Here is an 18,254-nt window from a genome sequence, read left to right on the forward strand (position 1 = left end):
TAAAGTCATAATTATGAACCTAAAAATATATATTATGATCTTAAAAGTCATTATTATGAGATAAAACTTTGGAATTATGACATAAAAAGCCATAAATATGAGATCAAAAGTACAAACAATGAGACAAAAAGTTGAAATTATGATCTAAAGATTTGAATTATGCCGTAAAAAGTCATAAATATGACATTAAGTCAATATTACGAGAAGAAAGGTTGAAACTATATGATAAAAGTCATTATTATGATCTTAAAAAAACTGAATTTATGGAATAAAAAGAGAGAGAAGAGAGATAAAGAATTTAAATTTTGAGATAATAAGTTTAAATTGTGGGGTTAAAAGTCAGATGTGTTCGAAGGAATAGGAGAAAGAATATTAGGGGAATGTGTTTGATATGCAGTCTTGTAAAAACTGCCGAGACCATTTACTTAAATCAAGTTATCAAGTCAGTAAACATTATTATGCAAGTTATTTGTAACTACACTCACCAGTTACATTAAAAAAACACAACATTTTATTGATACGTTAACATGATGCATTTTTAATTGTGTATGAGCTGCTTTACATTTTATTGTTTAGTTTAATCCACAACAACACATTTCACATTTTATAAACTGAAAATGAACATAAATATTGATTTATTTTGGTTTTGCTGGCATTTGTGTTGCCTCCCTATTATTGACTCACACTTAAATAGTAAGTATACTTTTAAAAATAGTACATTTAAACTTTACTTGGATAAATAACTAACAGTTATTTATCAGCTGAGGTAAACTTTAGATAAATAAATACAAAATAAGCTCTTATAAGAACCACATATACACAAATATAGTACAATTGTGTCCTTAGTGCTGCTTTTCCCTCTTAGTTCTTACTTATTTATTGAACAATATGAACAGAAGACCCTGAACACATTTCCGCCCAGCAACAGCTCCTTCTGTTGGTCAACAATGTGGTTGCAACACTTTCACAACATGTATTTATACCACGCTGACACACTAAAGCAGAGCTACTGTACATGCGGGCAGTGTGAACATGACTCACTCCTACATGCACATACTGTGTTATCGTTCAAGAATGCCAACATTGATGTTGGCCGACTGTTTAGATGGACGTCACGAAAGAGAAAAAAAGACAATGGCAGAAGAACTCACCTTACTGCATCTGTCCAGAGGAGCTGCCAGCTTCAGGCTTCATTTAATCTGCGAGTTTGGACAACTGCCTGAGCAGGTTCAGGCAGAATACACGCCTCTCGCTTACTCCGAAGGCCCTCGGCTCAAACAGGTTTTTCCATCCTGTAGTGGAGCTCTTCTCGACATGTCAGGCTAACTACTGCAGAACCGCGTGGGTGTCTCTGAAATCTTTCTGATTATCTGCCAGATCAGAGAAGATGAAAACAGCGATAAAACGTGTTTTTATTCTAACTGATTGCAAACCTGCAGCACAGGGCAGAAGTTCCTGAATGGTGTGCAGCATGGGATTTTGTTACATGGATTATTATTAAAATACACAGGTACACATTCATTTCTAATAAAGGCAAATTCTGTACACTGAAAAACACTTGAAAACCCCTACAGGGAATAGAAAATAAACGTATACAGAGTGACAAGATAGATAACACGTGGTATAGTGGTTATTCTGAATACAAATTAGTGTTTTAAGTTTATTTTTTGTGTTTATTTGATAGTGTTAGAGAAACAGACATGCAGGAAGAGAGTGGGTGGATTACTTGCAGCAAAGATCCCTTCAAGACATGAATCACCCAAAGTTAACTTTTGTAATATTTAAATATCCTCTCCACTCAGCATACAGACTAACAGTCTAATGTGTGTCTGACGTGGATTTTGCAGAGTACAAAGTATAATTTCCACATTCAAATCCGCAAAAAAGGCACCTATTACTTCTCTATCATTAACATTTCCAGAATATGTAAATAAGCTTTAACAGTTAAATCCCTGGAGACAAGATATTTTACTACTCCGCTATAAAGTCCCTTCACAGTGTATTAACACTTCAGGCTTCAGGTTCCCACATCACACTTCTTAATGCTGAATGTTGGACCAGTATTGGCTTCTAAACTATTTGTGATGTCATAAATCGTGCTCGCAGGCCGCCTCTTTAAACCAGACTTTCAATGAGCACAGAGAAAATGTACACCTTCAGCAATCAATGTGGAAACAAATACATCATTCTACGCTGTGAAGCTCAAACATCCAACGGTAGGAACAAGAAGATAAAACACATTTTTGACTGGAGGGGAACTTTTTGTGATGTGTTTTCCAAAATAATTGTTGACTTCAAGGAAATTCATCCTTGTGCTTTATTAAATAACAATATTACAACAAGCCTAGAAATGCATCAAAGGCAGTGTTCAGAAAAATAAATGAATTTCACAAAATGTTAAACCAAAAAAAAATTTATAGAAAAAAAACCTACAGGAGCTCAAATCAGAACCGGTCAGCTGAGAGAAGCAAGGAAATAAAACTTGTCAAGTATTGTGACACTTGAACACTAGATACATTTTCATAAACACTACACGTCTAAATCTATGGATGTTACTGAAGTAACTAACATATAGACTGTCTGTTGTATGAGACAGCTGTTATGAAAAATCAAATAAAAGTCACTTCTTTATTCTTTTAAAGCTGCGACAAATGTGTTGTTTAGAGTGCTGAAATCTCTATATTCTTCTCATTATGACTTTATTCTTGTGTTATTTGCATTTTATAGTGACATCGGACAAAAGAGATTTGTGACCAGTTGGTATTTTAGCAATACAACAAAGCCAACACATAGCAGACACAGTTTAGCATCTTTTATAATGCGAGTATAATCTTAAAACACCTTCATCGTCGAGGTGTACACATCAACCCCTGAAAAAAATCCACAACTCATCAGTCAATGGAGGACTTCAACGTAACGCGTGTCCGTCTGTGATTAACAGTAATTCACACTAAAATACTGATCCAAAAACAAGGAGTCTGTCCTGTGACATATCATGCGAGATGAGACGATAATATGAAACCAATCATGTTTCTTACACCTGGAATGAGCTACACGCCCATAAAGATATCGCACACCATCAATTATTGTCTCATTAAAGGAAGCACCGTTTGTTATCAGTGCCGTTCACAGGAAGCGTTGAGGGCGAGTCCAAAGACGTGAGTTGTTCGGATGTGAGTGTGGGCGTATTGCATACTGGTTTCAGTGTGAGCGGACGAGTGTGGATCTGTCTGTTATTCACATGCGATTTTGCCATCGAAGCTGGAGAGTGCGATGGCGAAGGCCTGCACGGCACACATCGGGTAGTTGTAGTCCAGCGTGAAAATGTCATCGGCTATTCTGCCAAACTGCATCACGATGTAGTCCACTGAAAAAACAAGGAATTGTTAATATAGATAGGTAGGTACGTGTTGGATAGATCCTATATATACATAACTAACGTTCATCTGTCAACATATTATTCAGTAATGAAAAGCCAAAATCAACTTTACTTCGACCTTAGAGCAAAATATGAATGTTGGCAAGCTAACATGCTCAAATTGACAATGCTAACATGCTGGTGTTGAGCAGTCATTGCTGAGCCTAGGTAATTATCTTGTTAGCAAGCTAACATAACTAGATCAAAACATACAGTACAGCTGAGGCTGACGGGTGTGTTCTCAGGTATTCACTCATAACCCAAAGTATTAATTCTACAAATTGATATGTTGACGTAACGATAGCACTAACAGAAACTTATTTGTCTTGCAGCTTTAAGTGAGTCACTTAAAATTTCTGATAACGTCTAAATGTCATGTTTATTGAAGAAAGAGGTACAGAAGTTTTCTCATACTCAGCATACCAGAAATAAGCTGTGAGCAGTATGGATGTAATTGTTGACACTGTATATGACAGAGGATTCTGGGATGGCTGATTTTGCATATTAGTCATCTGATGGTTGGTTACACGACATGAATCAACAAGTCAAAATATCCACAGCTGGAGGTAATGTTTTTTCTTTTGTTATCAGCTGGTAAAGTCACACAGGAGGGTCAGGATTTTAAGTAAACCATGACTAGTATAATACCTGTGACCTAACACAAACCAGTTTTATATATATATAAATAAGAATTATGCAAATAATGTTAAATACTCCTGTTTTATTCATGTTTGACCCATGTCAGTTAAACTAATCTAACAGTTAACACATACTTATTGGAATAATTAACTGATAGTTAATGTATTAAATAAACTATTATGAGATAGATAGATAGATAGAAAGATAGATAGATAGATAGATAGATAGATAGATAGATAGATAGATAGATAGATAGATAGATAGATAGATAGATGACAGTACTCACAGTCTTTGCTATGGACTATCTGGAAGTTCTTGATGGAGGCCTGGGTGACCCTGCCGTTAAAGTTGAGCACATGAGACGACGTTTCGTCATTCCACACAGGCGTCTTGTTGTGAAGCTCGATCATATTTTCCGTCCTTCTACTCTGATGTCTTATCAACAAGCCATCACAATCCTAAAAGAGATTTGGGAAAACAAATCTCAGGAAAACGACAATAAGAGTAATATGACTTGACATTTTGACATTTTGTGTTTCTCTCATGATAAACATAGCACGACTCAAGATGTGAGCAGTATGGATTTCATGTGTTGACATTGTGAATGGCAGGGGATTCTGGGGACGCCTGATTTAGCTAATTAGTTATCGAATGGTTTAACCACCAAGTCAGAATATCCACAGGAGGTGCCTACATGATAATCCCAATTATTCAATTAATCTTCCTCCGCAAGAAGGGTTTGATCAAAATCATCTACCATGACTCACAGTTGAAAACTTGTTTTTTGTGATCTGGATGAACTGACCCTTTAATAACACAGTACAGAATAGTGATAAACAGTGTAAAGAATAGTAGTTTTGTGCTGATAAACAATAATATCAAACACATGAATTGTATGCATAACTGACAAATTAAGACCAGATGTTCTCTTAAAATGGATTGCTCCTAGTGACCTGGGCCGTTCAGTATACTATTCATTTGCACTCTTTATACTCAAAGCGATGAAAATAAATAAAAAATTAATTGATCTTACATTTTTTGGTCTGAAAGGTACACGCTCGTTGTCCTTACTCATTCCTGGAATGATGACTGTCATCCTCCTGGGGCCTTTCATCCCAAGAACATTTGTTTCCTGGTTTCAGAAACATGTAAAATCAGAAATTGGAACAATTCTCTTTATCAAATGTTCCCAAAAACAGAATTTATATAATGCATTGTAGATCATTTCTGATGATCTGTCTCAAAACTTACATAGATGATGCCTGCTAGCTCCTGCCGTGCATTAGACAAGTCTGGTAGAGCTCTGTCTGGATTCAGAGCATTGTCGAATACAGTGAACTTAGTCCCCATTAAATTGGACCTAGACAAAACATAAAATAATTTAAAAAACTCACAGTAAAGGAATTCTTGGCGGGTATTAGATATTTTGTATGCTGCGTTTTAATCAGTGAATGAAAGATCTTATTAAGTGCAGTGTACCTCAACTTTCCAACAAAATTCTCTCCACCTCTTGATAAATCTGTGGCATCAATGGAGATGAGGTAATTTGAAGTTGTGCTTTTCTTCCGTTTCCTCCCGGCCAACAGGAACGTCTACAGATAAAGAAAGACAAGCAGCACTGATAGATGAAAGAGATATAATATAATGTGAACAAATCCCCCCAAAATGTCTTAAAACTATCTAAACATTATTTCATGTTTAAATATTTATTTGTTTCTATGTCTAAATCTGGCCACTTGTTGACACATGGACATAAATATCTGCTCAAATCCAAACTATAAATCAAACTGCATTAAAGATAAACCCCTGACCTTTTTTTCGTTGTCGAGATGAAGGTAATACGTCGGATAGAGGCTCTTGTCCATCCCTCTCTGGTCTCGAGTCACTCTGCATTTGACCGTCACGCCCTGCGGAGCCGGCTGCATCACAAACTTCTCCAGGTCATCAAACTCGATCTCAGGTGATGGAGATCTCTCCTGGGATAAATAAGCATAAATAAGTTTGTTAATTATCTAGTACTGAAATTAAACTTAGGCTCAAATGCCCTTATTTTTTGTAGGTGAGCTGTGAGATTTGATTTACCTTTTTCTTCTTCCCTTTGCCCTTTTTCTTCTTTGATTTTTCTTCTTTTTCTGACTCAGAATCATCACTCTCTTCTGCCTTTGCTGAAGCATACAAAAAGTAATTGTAAGAAACTTTTCAGTGTCTCTCTTCAAAAAAAGAGGATAGAGGATAAGTTACTGGTGAACCTGCCTTTCTTTTTTGTCTTCTTGTCTTTGTCCTTTTCCTTGTCTCCTGATGTTTGAAACATGGATGCTGAGCTGGCTGTGGCTTTCTTTTTGGATTTGGTTGACTTTGTCTCCTCTTCACTGTCGTCACTCTCTGATTTGGCAGCTGCTCAGGGAACAGATGTGAAGAATTTTGATTGTATTTTTTTTTTTTTTGTAGGAGCTCCCACTACGCACTAACAAGTGTTCATTGACGTTAAAAGAAATGCATGCTATAATGTAAAGTTACCTAAGATGCCAGGTCTAATTCTTAATAATTGCTTTGGAAAGGGCAATAACGTTTTCAGCTGTGACACTCCATCAAAACATAATCACCTTTCTTCTTGCTTTTTGAGTCTTTGTCTCCGCTTATCTGGAACATAGAAGCTGGTTCTTTCTTCTTGTCCTTCTCCTTTGTCTTGTCCTTTGACTTTTTTTCCTTTCCATCTGAATCTTTGTCCTCTGAGAAATGAGAAACGAGTTAAATTTAAAAAACGTTAACGATCCATGAATCCAATATAACAAACTGGATATCGTGTCAGCGTGCGGTGAAAATCTAATCTTTTTTTCAAGGGTAAATCATTTACATTTCATTCCAATGTATTAGACAATGGACTTAGAGAAGTGCATAACATTCCCAATTTGTAAACAATCAGCAAGCATAGTTTTGTGACTGGGACGGATGAAGCAATCCTGACTTGTGTCAGCTCAGTTTGATATTTGCTCTCGCTGTTTCTTCCAGCTATTATGTCAAATTCTGAGCACTTGAGAACTCAGAGGAATTTAGTCTTAGTCTTATAGTCTTAAATTTACTCATATATTAAACTCAGGTTTTTATTTGGGTCATATCTTTTACAGTTAATATGTTTTAGACCAAGGTAAAAGCAGATGAAACCTGTTCGGGCTTACATTCTGTGCAGATATTTGCTTTTTTATTTGGTTCACAAGCAGGGAAACAAACTACCAAAACCAAGAGTAAATAACTTGGAAAAATCAAAGCAAGGGATGCCAAATTCTCCACTTAAATCTTGTGGCACAAGTCTTGTGTCCCTAACACCTTGATTACATACACAACACTGTCAACACTTACACTTAAAACTTGATCCACAGGGACGAAATCAGTCCCAACATGCTCTCATATCTCGACTTGCAGACTGATCACTTCTCAAAGTTGTTTGGTTTCCCTGTATACTTCTGGCATTAATGAACTTGAGGAATTAAAGGCACGCAGTCTTAGCACTTTGCTTAGGTAAGCACTTGAAGTGAATTTTAATTCTTAAAATATGTCTACTCACTGGTAAAAACGTTTTTGGAGTGGTAAGAATAAATGTAACTAATGTGACTAAAACACACTATTTTTACATTTATTTAACAGTGACAGCCTGTTTCGTACATTTTTACCCTCCCTGGGTGCAGCAGCAACAAGCTGCAAACACAACACTGACATATCACTACCTCAAAGCTGATATGGCGAACTTGTTGACAGGCACTTGTCTATTTATTTATTTAGCAGATCTTTTTTTGTTGCATATAAAATCTTTGGCTTTAAGCTGCTAGATAATCCACTCTATTCACCAGCCATAGTTGCCAAATTTGTCTGTCTGGTGTCTGGTGCTGCTGCTGAAAACATCTGCCTGCTGCAGAGACCGGTGACAGTAAGTTATGGGCTGGAAACACCAAAACAAAGAACTGAAAGATGCTGAAGAGCTGTGTAGAGCTGAAGGCAACAGTCAGGTGATAGTTCGCTGTCGATCCATTACTAAGAGCAATCGTTTGATAATAGATAATAGGCCCATCATATTATATATATAATACCAGACATAATTAGGTGACAATATCTGTGAGAAAAAAACTTATTTTAAATTGTAAACTATAGCAGAAGAAATGGTGCCCAAATTCAAACACATTTTCTTGACTGTGAAATCTCTTTGCCAAATGTTTTTGTTCTTTGTCACACAAAAATATGCCCAGCTGCTAAACCCTGTCGGATGTGGCAGTTAAACTCAAACTTTGATGATAAAGTTTTGAACCTCTAAAAAGCATTAAAGATGTGGAAAATCTTTTCTGAACAACACCTTACTGTATAACAATCCTACACATTAGATGCATAAGGAAATAAAGAATATTCTGAATTCACAGGCATGAAAATGCTGACCTTGTTCTGATACTGTACGAGAGAGAAGACTAGTGATACCAGAAATATGAACATGTTGCCATAGCTACCATAAGGTAGGCTACTGATGAAATTAAATCCATTTCAGTGGTTACAGGAGGTGCAGGGAGCCACAAACACAAGTCAGAGCAGGTATTCTTAAAATGACTGACAGCTTATCCAGGGTGGAGGAAGGTTAAGTTAAGCTCAGAGGCAAAAGTGCTGGAAATGATCCAATCACATTAAGAGCAAAGCACGGCAACACTCTAGGCTATATCAGTAAATCAGTACTGAAGTGATAAAGTGCTCAATTAAATCCATGCATTAACACTCACTTAATTTCTTGCTTAAGTCAAGGGAATAATGAGCTACACACATTAGAAACTGTTCCTGACCACACTGTTAAAGACAGGATTGTCATATTAACATGTTTGTTTCCAAAAGAGTATCCAGTATAATAATAGCAATAATGACAATAACTTAAAATCACGAATATCAACATCATGGTGGGGCTACAGAAACAGTCAGGGGATCACTGAAGTCATTAGAGTTCCTCCTCTGGTGACCACAACAGTCTGTACTGCTTGACCCAGGAGAAATTTCAGTCTGAGCAATAAAGGTGGACCAAGCGTCATTACCTGAGGTTTACTTAGCCCTTCAAAGTCTTCAATTATTCTCACTTACTTAGCACGCTAGTTGGCTAATCAGTGTTTTCTAATTAGGGTTATAAAAAACACTGAGAATGTGTTTGACAGATTGGAAAAACAACCGTCAAGCGTCTGACATCATTTTCTCCAGACGGTTCTGGACAAACAGTTCCACTTTAAACCGTACATTTTAAGTGGAATTAAATAGATGATTGTCAGGATTTGACCTTTGTGGTCGTCTTAATTACACTTTCCTGAGATGATTACACAGGGGCAAGCTACTGACTTGATTGCTGTGTTTTGTTGCTCCTGCTACCAAGTCAGTGTTTCCACTAACTCACCATTACACATAAAATCATTTAATCCTCTTAACAACATTAGTCTGGACTTATAAGTGTTGTTTAAATCAGACTGTTAATTCCTTGAGAAAACTGTTTTCCTGCTTCTTGCCATACCTTTAGATTTAGATTTCTTTTCTTTGGCAGAACTTGCAGACGGAGAGCTGTCCTTTGTTGTCTTTTTCTTGGTCTTCTTTTTGGGGGTGTCCTCATCATCGTCATCATTGTCGTCATCTGTACCCGAGTCTACAGCGATGGAAAAACATTTGTTAGAGATGATTTCACACACCTCAGTTTAAACACACAATACTAATGATGTACCTTTCTTCTTTTTTGGAGCACTTTTGGTTTTCTTTTTAGGCTCTTTCTCTTTTTCCTTTTCTGGTTCTTCTTTATCTTTTTCTGGTTTCTTTTTCTTCACTTTCTTTCCATCTATAGTGTTGATAAGGAGAAAGTGGTTTAACCAACATGATCAGATCACAGGACAAGCACACAAATATGTCGCCATTTGTCATCTGCTATCTTCATGGGAAATGTTACAACCTCTTCAAAGTTACTCACTTTGGATAGCTGTACTGTCCTCTTCTGATATATCTTCACTTTTCTTTGTCTTTGGTTTTTTGGGCTTGGCCTCTTTTCCATTCAGCTTAGCCTCTGTGGTGCCATTTGTCTCCTCCTTCTTCTTTTTTACCTTCTACAGATTTTCTTTAAAGATACAAAACAGGGTAGAGGTGAGAAAAGATTATCCACAATGGACAAAATTAAGCCGGAGAGATTATATAAAACATTATTTGTAAAATAGCAGCATTTAAGATCTTCAGCAGTAATAACTCACCATCACAAAGTCAGATGTGAAGCGAGGGGTAGAAAGGGAAGAAGAAGATTTAGAAGATTTGTATCGTTTCAACTCGACTAAAGCTATCACATTGTTCTAGTTAGTATAAAACAGAAATTATTATTGTTAAATTCAATGGATCACACCAATTATATAAAGAATATCCTCATATCAGTGCAGTAAATGGTCATACTAATTTAATACCAAATGCAGTAATAATTATGTTTAGATTCTAGCAAAGCTCCGTGCTAAGTTGCTAATAGCACCTTGTGTTTATGGTTTTAGGTACAGGAAGTGGATGAAGCAACATGGCATGATGTAATAAAAATGACACTATGCACATTGCCAACCTGCATTTTCCTGGAAGTTGAATAATCTATTACTACTTTTGATAATACGCTTTCATAACACACACAAAAAACACGTTTTGTAACTGTTTTATGTAACTTACTCAGGCCTCCTGCGAAGTGCTAATAGACTTAAAATAATCACCGTAAATCTCAAATACACTCTACATGATGCATATTAAAGGACACAAGATAGAAAGTATTCTAAAGTCATTGTAGTATAAATGTATTAACTCTTCACTGTAAGTATTGATATAAACTGTATTATCTACATATTGTGTCTACATATTGTTTCTAAATGTACTATAAATCTTTATGACTCTCTCCAGTTTTCATATTCTTTTGAAATTACCTGCAATATGAGCTTTCACATGGCTGGTTTACACACAAGCTTAAGTTTATGTCCAAAGGGGGCTCAAACCCCTGACCCTTAGTCCTCCCATACAACATCCAGGATTTTTTCTTTGTGATCATTGCTTTCTCAACAGAAGTTTTACATAAAATGTTTCAATAAATAAAAAGAGAACCTTGTTGTTTTATTGCCAAGAATTTCATAAGAATGACAATTCTAATGACTAAACCCTTTTACAAAGTGACAGGAACAGTGTGCGACTGTCCAAGTCACACAGAAGGAGGTCAGTGCAACTGCGGTCAGCAGAGACAGTAAAGGTAATCCTATTAGACGTTGATCCTGTATGATGGAGGTCTATTTGTGTCCACAACTCATTGTAATCACAGCAGATTTGACATTTGTCAGAATGAATTACTGTGTCAAAGTTGTCAGGGTGTAATTTTACACTCAGCCCAAATGAGCATATTATTCTGTTCTATTTTTCAATTAAAGTTTTGAGAAAAGTCAAGCTTAAACATTTATTTCTATGTAAGAAACAATCTTTTGGTTGTAAATGCTGTCCTTTCTTAGCCCTAAAACTTTGAAAAATAACTATGTAGTCGTGCTGTTGCCACAGAACCTTTTAAAATGATTGGTTATCATCCCAGTCAGAGCACATGCTTGATAAATGATCTATGTTTAGGGACCTTTTTGCTTTGTTTGGTACATTCTGGATGACAATATGTTGACCGATTATTGCAACTCAATAATTTCCAATAATTATCCAGCAATCAACTTCAAAAGGAACAAACATTTTGACCTAGTTTCTGCATCTGATTGGTTTGACAGTAAGAGACAGTTGATTGATTGATGATACACATGGTAATACAATTAAAAAAAAAAAACCTTTCCAAATAATTAGAGTAAAGTATGTGGATGGAACTGCTGTTGCAGTTGCTCTTGGTTTGGATTTCACTGTAAGTATTTTAGATGAATGGGTTATTGTTTTCAATCCCTCATGTGTCATTCTGCAGACACACTGCTTGGCAGATGAGTTTCATACACATGGACATCGTCAAGTGAGATGCAAATAAATGACTCATATGCAGACGGTTAGTGTCATGCTGAGTCTGCCTAGAGGGATGCTCACAGTCCGGAGGCATGTCTGAATTTTGTCTCTGTTGATAAGATGTCTGCCGTGATTAACTACTTCCTGTGTACAGAGCAGTTACCTCACATGTATATTTTTGTTTTCAAAGCTCACATGAATGCATTGCAACCAAACGCTAAACTCTGCATGGACAAAGTATAAATATATATGTTGTATGACAACAGAAAAGTAAGAATAAAAGGTATAAAATTAACCTTTGTTATCCCTCAGGTCTCTCTCTCCAGATATCATTACATGTTATCACTCCACAGCTGAACACTGAAAAGTAATCTTATTTGAAAGTCAATAAAGAAATCCACAAAACCACAACCCCACCCTTTTACCTTCTCTGCAGACATGGCTTGGCCTCCAACTTCAGCTCCACCACTGCTTCTCTTTAGAGGTTAGAAATAAAAAAGCAGGCTTCTCAGCAGAGATAATGAAAGAGTGGGAAAGCCCTGTACTCACTGCGTCTCCATCAGCAAAAGTTGTTAATAGGATTTATGTGTAAAGCCATCTGCTCTGTAGAAACACGTCAATGGGAGAAACCAACAAAGGCTCAGGAGGAGGGAGAAGATTTGTTTACCGTGGGTGCACACTGTCCAGAGATCTGAAACTCTTTACTGCATCTGAGATACCTGAGATAGCTCAGCTATCGCAAGGTGCCTGTCCTTTCCTCCCCCCCCCACACCTACTGAAGGATAGATCAGACTGCCAGCCATATCTTTAGCGGCAGTCTAATATCTTCATTTATTGTTTCCAGCTTTGCATAGAATGGATTTTACTTCTTCTTCTTCTTTTTTTTTTTTTTAATTAAAGCTAAATGAAAAGATTTACCTGAACCTGCGGCCGCTGGTCTGAAGAAGAGTCCTCATCCTCTTGGATCCTGGGGCAAAACAATGACAGCTGCAAGTTACTGATGAAATATAATGATTTTAGTAAGCTGTTAATTATCATAGCAATGCCATCATTGACTCGGTCGTGTCATTTTGGTGTCAGCAAAATACTTAGGTAAGGCTTTTTTTTCTAGTAAATAATATGGATCACCCTTATGTATGCCATCTGTCATAGTGCTGTAATGGTGATTTTCATTTTCGATCATTTGGTAGATAAAATATATAGATGAAAAAATGTCCATTCAAAATGTTTCAATTTGGCATATTCATATTTTAAATTCCAAACCCCTTCCTTATCATTTAAGCATAGATTCTAAGGTATTAGCCAGTTTCTTTTTCTTCAGTGGCGTAGACAATAAAGAAAATCAATCAGTCAATCAATCTATCTATCTACAGTATTCATCCATCCATTTAAGAATTAAATATTTAAGCGTAGTCTTCATATTTTGCCTGCCAGCAGCCAACAAAACTTCTCATCTTGTGCTTCCTGTAGCTGAGTATGCTCTGTAGTACACAGTGTCATTCTTACACTAATAGGTCACACAGGCTATGAGAACCGGGCCCATGTATGTCTGCCTGACAACAACGATTAAAGTGTTCCTTTGATACTTAATTGGTTAAGCACCACTTGGCTTCTACATGAAGGAAATGTGTGTGTAAAAGCAGTTGAAAATATTCAGAAAACTGAGATGGCCTCATGTGAAAAAATCTGGGATTACACATGTGTTTGTCTTTGTCTGTGCTGACATACCTGTCCTGTGTCCAGGCCTCTTTTACAACGTGATTGTGGAGAGGCATGGCTGATGAGTGCAGAGGTTACATCCGGATTTTAGTCTTAGTGAGCAAGCATGAGAAAAGGGATTGTACTGACTGAAGGATATCCAAAGTAAATCTCTGTATTTAAGCCTGTATGTAAAAGTATGAACATAAAACATGCATAAAAACAATCTCACCAATTATGTAGGTGTGTTTCTTGGCAGCAGTGTGATCACATCCGTCCAGTTTGTGAATCCCAACAAGGCTCACTACACATCCTGTAACCCACAGAGGGGTCACATGACCCGACTTCTAAGAGGATTCTTAACAAAGCAACAGGTCCCCCCATCGACTGCCACACAACCATGAAGCCCGACCCTTCAACTGGGATTACTGTAATCAGCTACTCTCCATCTGTGAGCATTTCTAGGGTGAATTTGACATAAACACTGTGGAAGACTGCAAGTAAAAGAAATACGGTTTGCATCAAAATTCACTGAGCTGAAGAAAAGTAACACAGATTCTGGATGGACAAAGATTGGTATGATTACAGTTAAGGTGTGTGCAACTAAACAAGTGTAAAGTGCAATCATCAAGAGCTGTAGAGGGAGGTTTGAGGCCAGATGGTCACTTGTTTGATCCAGGTACAATGGTAGCAGTAGTGAAAAATAAAGGTTCTAAGGCTTTTCCGTGACAGCTACAGGTGATATGCCTTTAATCATATGATCTCTGTTTTCTCCAGTGGAACAGCATGGTGGCCTGTATTTGACCTGAAGTGTGCGACAGTGTGAGCGTGAAGCAAAATGATGCTAAAAACCATGGCATGTGGACAACAGAAAGACACACAGAGTAAAATAAGACACAAATGAACCACAAACAACTACAATGTCACACACAACTGCCACAGAGGCACAGAACACCTAAAAATACAAAACTATCATTAGAGACACAACACTGTTACAAAGACACACAAAGCAACTACAAAAAGACCAAAATAACTACAAGGAGAACACGAAACAAATACAAAACAGACACAAATCAAACCAAAGGAACACAAAACTCTCACAAAGTGAAACAAAACAAGCAAAAAAAGTCATAAAACCTTCACAAAGACACACAACAAGGACAAAAAAAATACAATTAAATGCAAAACTTTTGCAAAAACCAGAAAAGAGAGACTAAAAGACTACGAACAGGCACTGTGTCTCTTTCAATCTGGGTGTGCCCCCTGATAAAGGAGGGGTGGGGGGCATTTTATATGTCTGTGCCCAGGGGCTCGTTGTCTCATTATCCTTCCTTGACAAAGTGCGATTTCCTCAGCCGGCCACCAGATGCTGCTGTACCCCAAGAGACAGGAAACTATACAAGAAGCAGCTGTGAGGCACTAGGGGGCACAAGGTAATGTAACACACTTACATATCTCGAAAAGTGACTGTCTAAAAAATTTAGTTATCCATCGTAAAAGGGTCTACAGCCTCAAACTCCATTTCACTCTTGTCTGGTTGTGGTCCCAGAGCTCACAAGAGGAGCTGGGACCAGAGTAAAAACAGCTGAAGTGAACAATAGTACATGTGATAGGAAATAAAGAAGGAAAAATAATGTGTTTTGTAGTTTTATAAGGCCAGACTCTTTGTCTCTCCCCCATCACAGTGCTGCTCAGGCTGTCCAGTCTGCTGACTGTTGAAAAGGGTCTAGACTAATGGCTTTGCTGGCATTTTTGCAAATGCTTGACAGTAACATGGCAGTTGGCAGGCAGCCTAAGGAAGGCCAGCGACCTCAAGGGAGCAGCGGAGAAGCCATCGAGATCTTAAAGAGACAGAAACAACAGTGAGTTTCTCACCATACACTGTTTCCAATCAATTTTCATGTCAGTTGTGTTTTATTACTGCGAGCGAGATGGTAAACATTGTTGAAGCAAGGAGAATCAGCAGGAGCACACCAGAGAGGCTGTAAAACCAGCCTCTTACTATACCAACAACTGTAACAACAAGCCAGAATGAAATGAAAACACATTAATCAAAGTTATGGTGAAACGGGAACCATTCAGAGCAGTTGTGCAAACACTAAGCCAGGAAGAATTATGTTAAATACATAAAGGTAGAGCTTCCAGTGGCAGTGACCTGTGTTTGAGGAGGGGGTATGATGATGATATTTTAGTTCAGCCATGGGTTCAGTGCTGAAACAGCACGTTGCTGAGGACGTGAACCCGATGGCACTGTAAAGCCGAGTGAATCATCAACTCAGAGAGCGCTCGTATCTCAGGAAGGACAAACAATGAAGACGAAACAGGAAAATCTGGAGTAAATGAATCCATCCCCAAAGGAAGGATTTTTCGAGATAGGTGGAGGGGTAGAAAAGAAGACAATGGCAGGAGGTCTCGTCCATTTATTACAAATGGAAAGATGCTATTCAGGAGCAAAAATAGTCTCTTGGGTTGTTGATAAATTGAAACTCACAACCGCACGCTGTTGATTCAACAAGGTCACATCCTGGAAAATGGAGAGACGAGTTAACTATTATTAGATTCATACTACTGGTGTGGAAAAAAGTATTATTTTGGCCTGAGGGTGACGCCATAGGAAAATGCTGTTATCAGATCAAAAAGGCCAGTCTCAATTGTTTGTCCACGCCAGCTAAACTAATATTAATAATGTAAACAATTCTTGATATTTTTTTAATTGTTCAGTTTAGGTTTGCTTACATTAACACGTTGGAATATAGATGTTAGCATGTTAGCTTCTTTTTTCCAAAAAGTTCCACAACTACATTACAGTCTGTGTAAACGTAATCAGTTTTATACGAAACAAATCCTCAGAGGAGAAAAGACAAAGCTGAAACAAAAGTTCCTCAGGAAGGCTCGAGCAGCCATGTGCCAAATCTAGACCACTCCTTCACCTACTCTCTTCCTTGATAATAAAATTTTCCCAAGCCGGATACCAGGGGATCTTATGACTATACGACACAAAGTGTCCTTATTGGCCCATAAGAGAGAATAACTGGAGGAGAGGCCATCAAAATGAACAAAGATGTGCACAATGCAGTCAGTAGGAATGGCCTTCCTGGATGGTCCCAGCGGAGCGACATTGTCCAACAGAGACCATTAAGGTAAATGCACTGTCACACACATACACTCATGATATCAAACTGGCCATAGACAACTTTTTTGCTTTAACTTATTCTGAAATAAATACTGATTGCACAATGTAATGGCACAGAAAAATTACACCATCCACATATAGATTGGTTTCCTATAAACCTTGCTTGATCAGCTGCCAGGCTCAATTTATCCAGCTGAAATGAAGAAATAAGGGCACCAAGAAAGTGCGTCTGACATTGTCATTATTATCCCTGGTTGCTGTGCAGGTAATGGTGCGACAACTGGATTAACTGTGGAAGCTGGTGGAGGAGGTAAGGAAGGCAAAGAGGGAAAGTGATAAAAACTGAGCTGTCATGTCAAAGTCTGTTCCCTAACTAATATGCATTTCCTCTTACCAGTGGGACTTCAGACATTTCAAACCGGCATTCATGCTATCGGACAAATAAGTAACTAAATCCGCCGACCTATTAAAGGTGCTATTTGTAAGAAAAGTTGACCTGTCCTACAATCCCAAAGTTTCAGTTTTTGGGAATCATACAGCGTCATTATTTGATGAGTTGGGAATGAGACTAAGAAATCAGATTTTCGTGCACATAGCACCTTTAATACAACTGTTTTACTCTGCTTTTTCAACTCAAATTGAGTTCTCAGGATCTGTTTTGCTTTGGGCAATAGCCAGGCTACTAGCCATGTTGCTCACACTGTCTTTGCTGCAGCGACATTAAGTGTTAGGGAGGAGGAATTTGAAAAGTTGTCTGTTTTGGCTTTGAGTGGAATCGGGGCCAATGAACTGCACAATTGCAGACTGATCATTTGAGAATTCTAGTGGTATGTGGATCATTTTTACACTATTTATTGTGTCAAACAGCTGGAAGAGCATGTTTTCACATATATTTTGTGTGTTTTTGGCAGCATCCTGCCTGTACAGTAACCATATAGAGAACTATGTTTTTACACCCTCTGACAAAAAGCAGTTGTCATAATTTTTACAGCTTACAGTAGGTTATATGAACTTTACACCATTCCCATGAGTGTAGATAACTGTGTGAGGGTTCAATGTGTTTATCAGGTACAGTAACAGTAGTTCACAATGGTGCACAGCTTATAGTCCTGTATGGAATTATTTTGGCCGTTTTTTAAGAAGATTTCATTTCTTTGCTGTATGTGGAAAAATGTCTCAGATAACCGTGTCCTCCATGTAACACCTGCACAAAGAGGCTTTACATTAAAACAAGGATGCTGTAGGAGGGAGCACTTTACTTTAATGTACTTTTGTGCGCTTTCTATCATTGAGTGCATTATTCTTTAAAATTCTTCAGAGTAAATGTTGCAGGGATACAACATTGCAAGAGAAGCAAAAAACATTCTCTCAGAGCAGAAA

General features: G+C 37.6%; 1 protein-coding gene across 2 annotated transcripts; it reads right to left on the minus strand.

Annotated features, from left to right (window-relative positions):
* Window positions 1-2,298: 2,298 nt before the first annotated feature.
* On the minus strand, window positions 2,299-14,819 carry LOC115584042 (tubby-related protein 1-like). Of its 2 annotated transcripts, XM_030421383.1 has the most exons (16): window positions 13,974-14,819; window positions 13,772-13,854; window positions 12,962-13,010; window positions 12,469-12,519; window positions 10,023-10,155; window positions 9,783-9,893; window positions 9,579-9,707; window positions 6,661-6,786; window positions 6,311-6,451; window positions 6,140-6,222; window positions 5,869-6,033; window positions 5,537-5,649; window positions 5,309-5,417; window positions 5,091-5,189; window positions 4,344-4,515; window positions 2,299-3,367 (listed from the first exon to the last, which is right to left on the minus strand). In XM_030421383.1, exons 2-16 carry the CDS (start codon window positions 13,816-13,818, stop codon window positions 3,234-3,236), a joined length of 1,662 nt encoding a protein of 553 aa, XP_030277243.1. In that variant the 5' UTR covers window positions 13,819-13,854; window positions 13,974-14,819; the 3' UTR covers window positions 2,299-3,233. The 2 variants fall into 2 exon arrangements, with proteins under 2 accessions (XP_030277243.1, XP_030277244.1); XM_030421384.1 differs by having other exon boundaries at window positions 13,772-14,819.
* Window positions 14,820-18,254: the final 3,435 nt, after the last annotated feature.

This window comes from Sparus aurata, chromosome 6 (genome assembly GCF_900880675.1).
Source record: "Sparus aurata chromosome 6, fSpaAur1.1, whole genome shotgun sequence".
NCBI classification, from domain to species: Eukaryota; Metazoa; Chordata; class Actinopteri; order Spariformes; family Sparidae; genus Sparus; species Sparus aurata.

Coding starts and splice junctions, on each gene's coding strand:
- LOC115584042 (XM_030421383.1), bottom strand. CDS start 13,818: ATGCCTCTCCACAATCACGTTGTAAAAGAGGCCTGGACACAGGACAG. Junction 12,520..12,961: donor ACCAGCGGCCGCAGGTTCAG/GTAAATCTTTTC, acceptor TAACCTCTAAAG/AGAAGCAGTGGTGGAGCTGA. Junction 6,034..6,139: donor GCAAAGGGAAGAAGAAAAAG/GTAAATCAAATC, acceptor TATTTATCCCAG/GAGAGATCTCCATCACCTGA.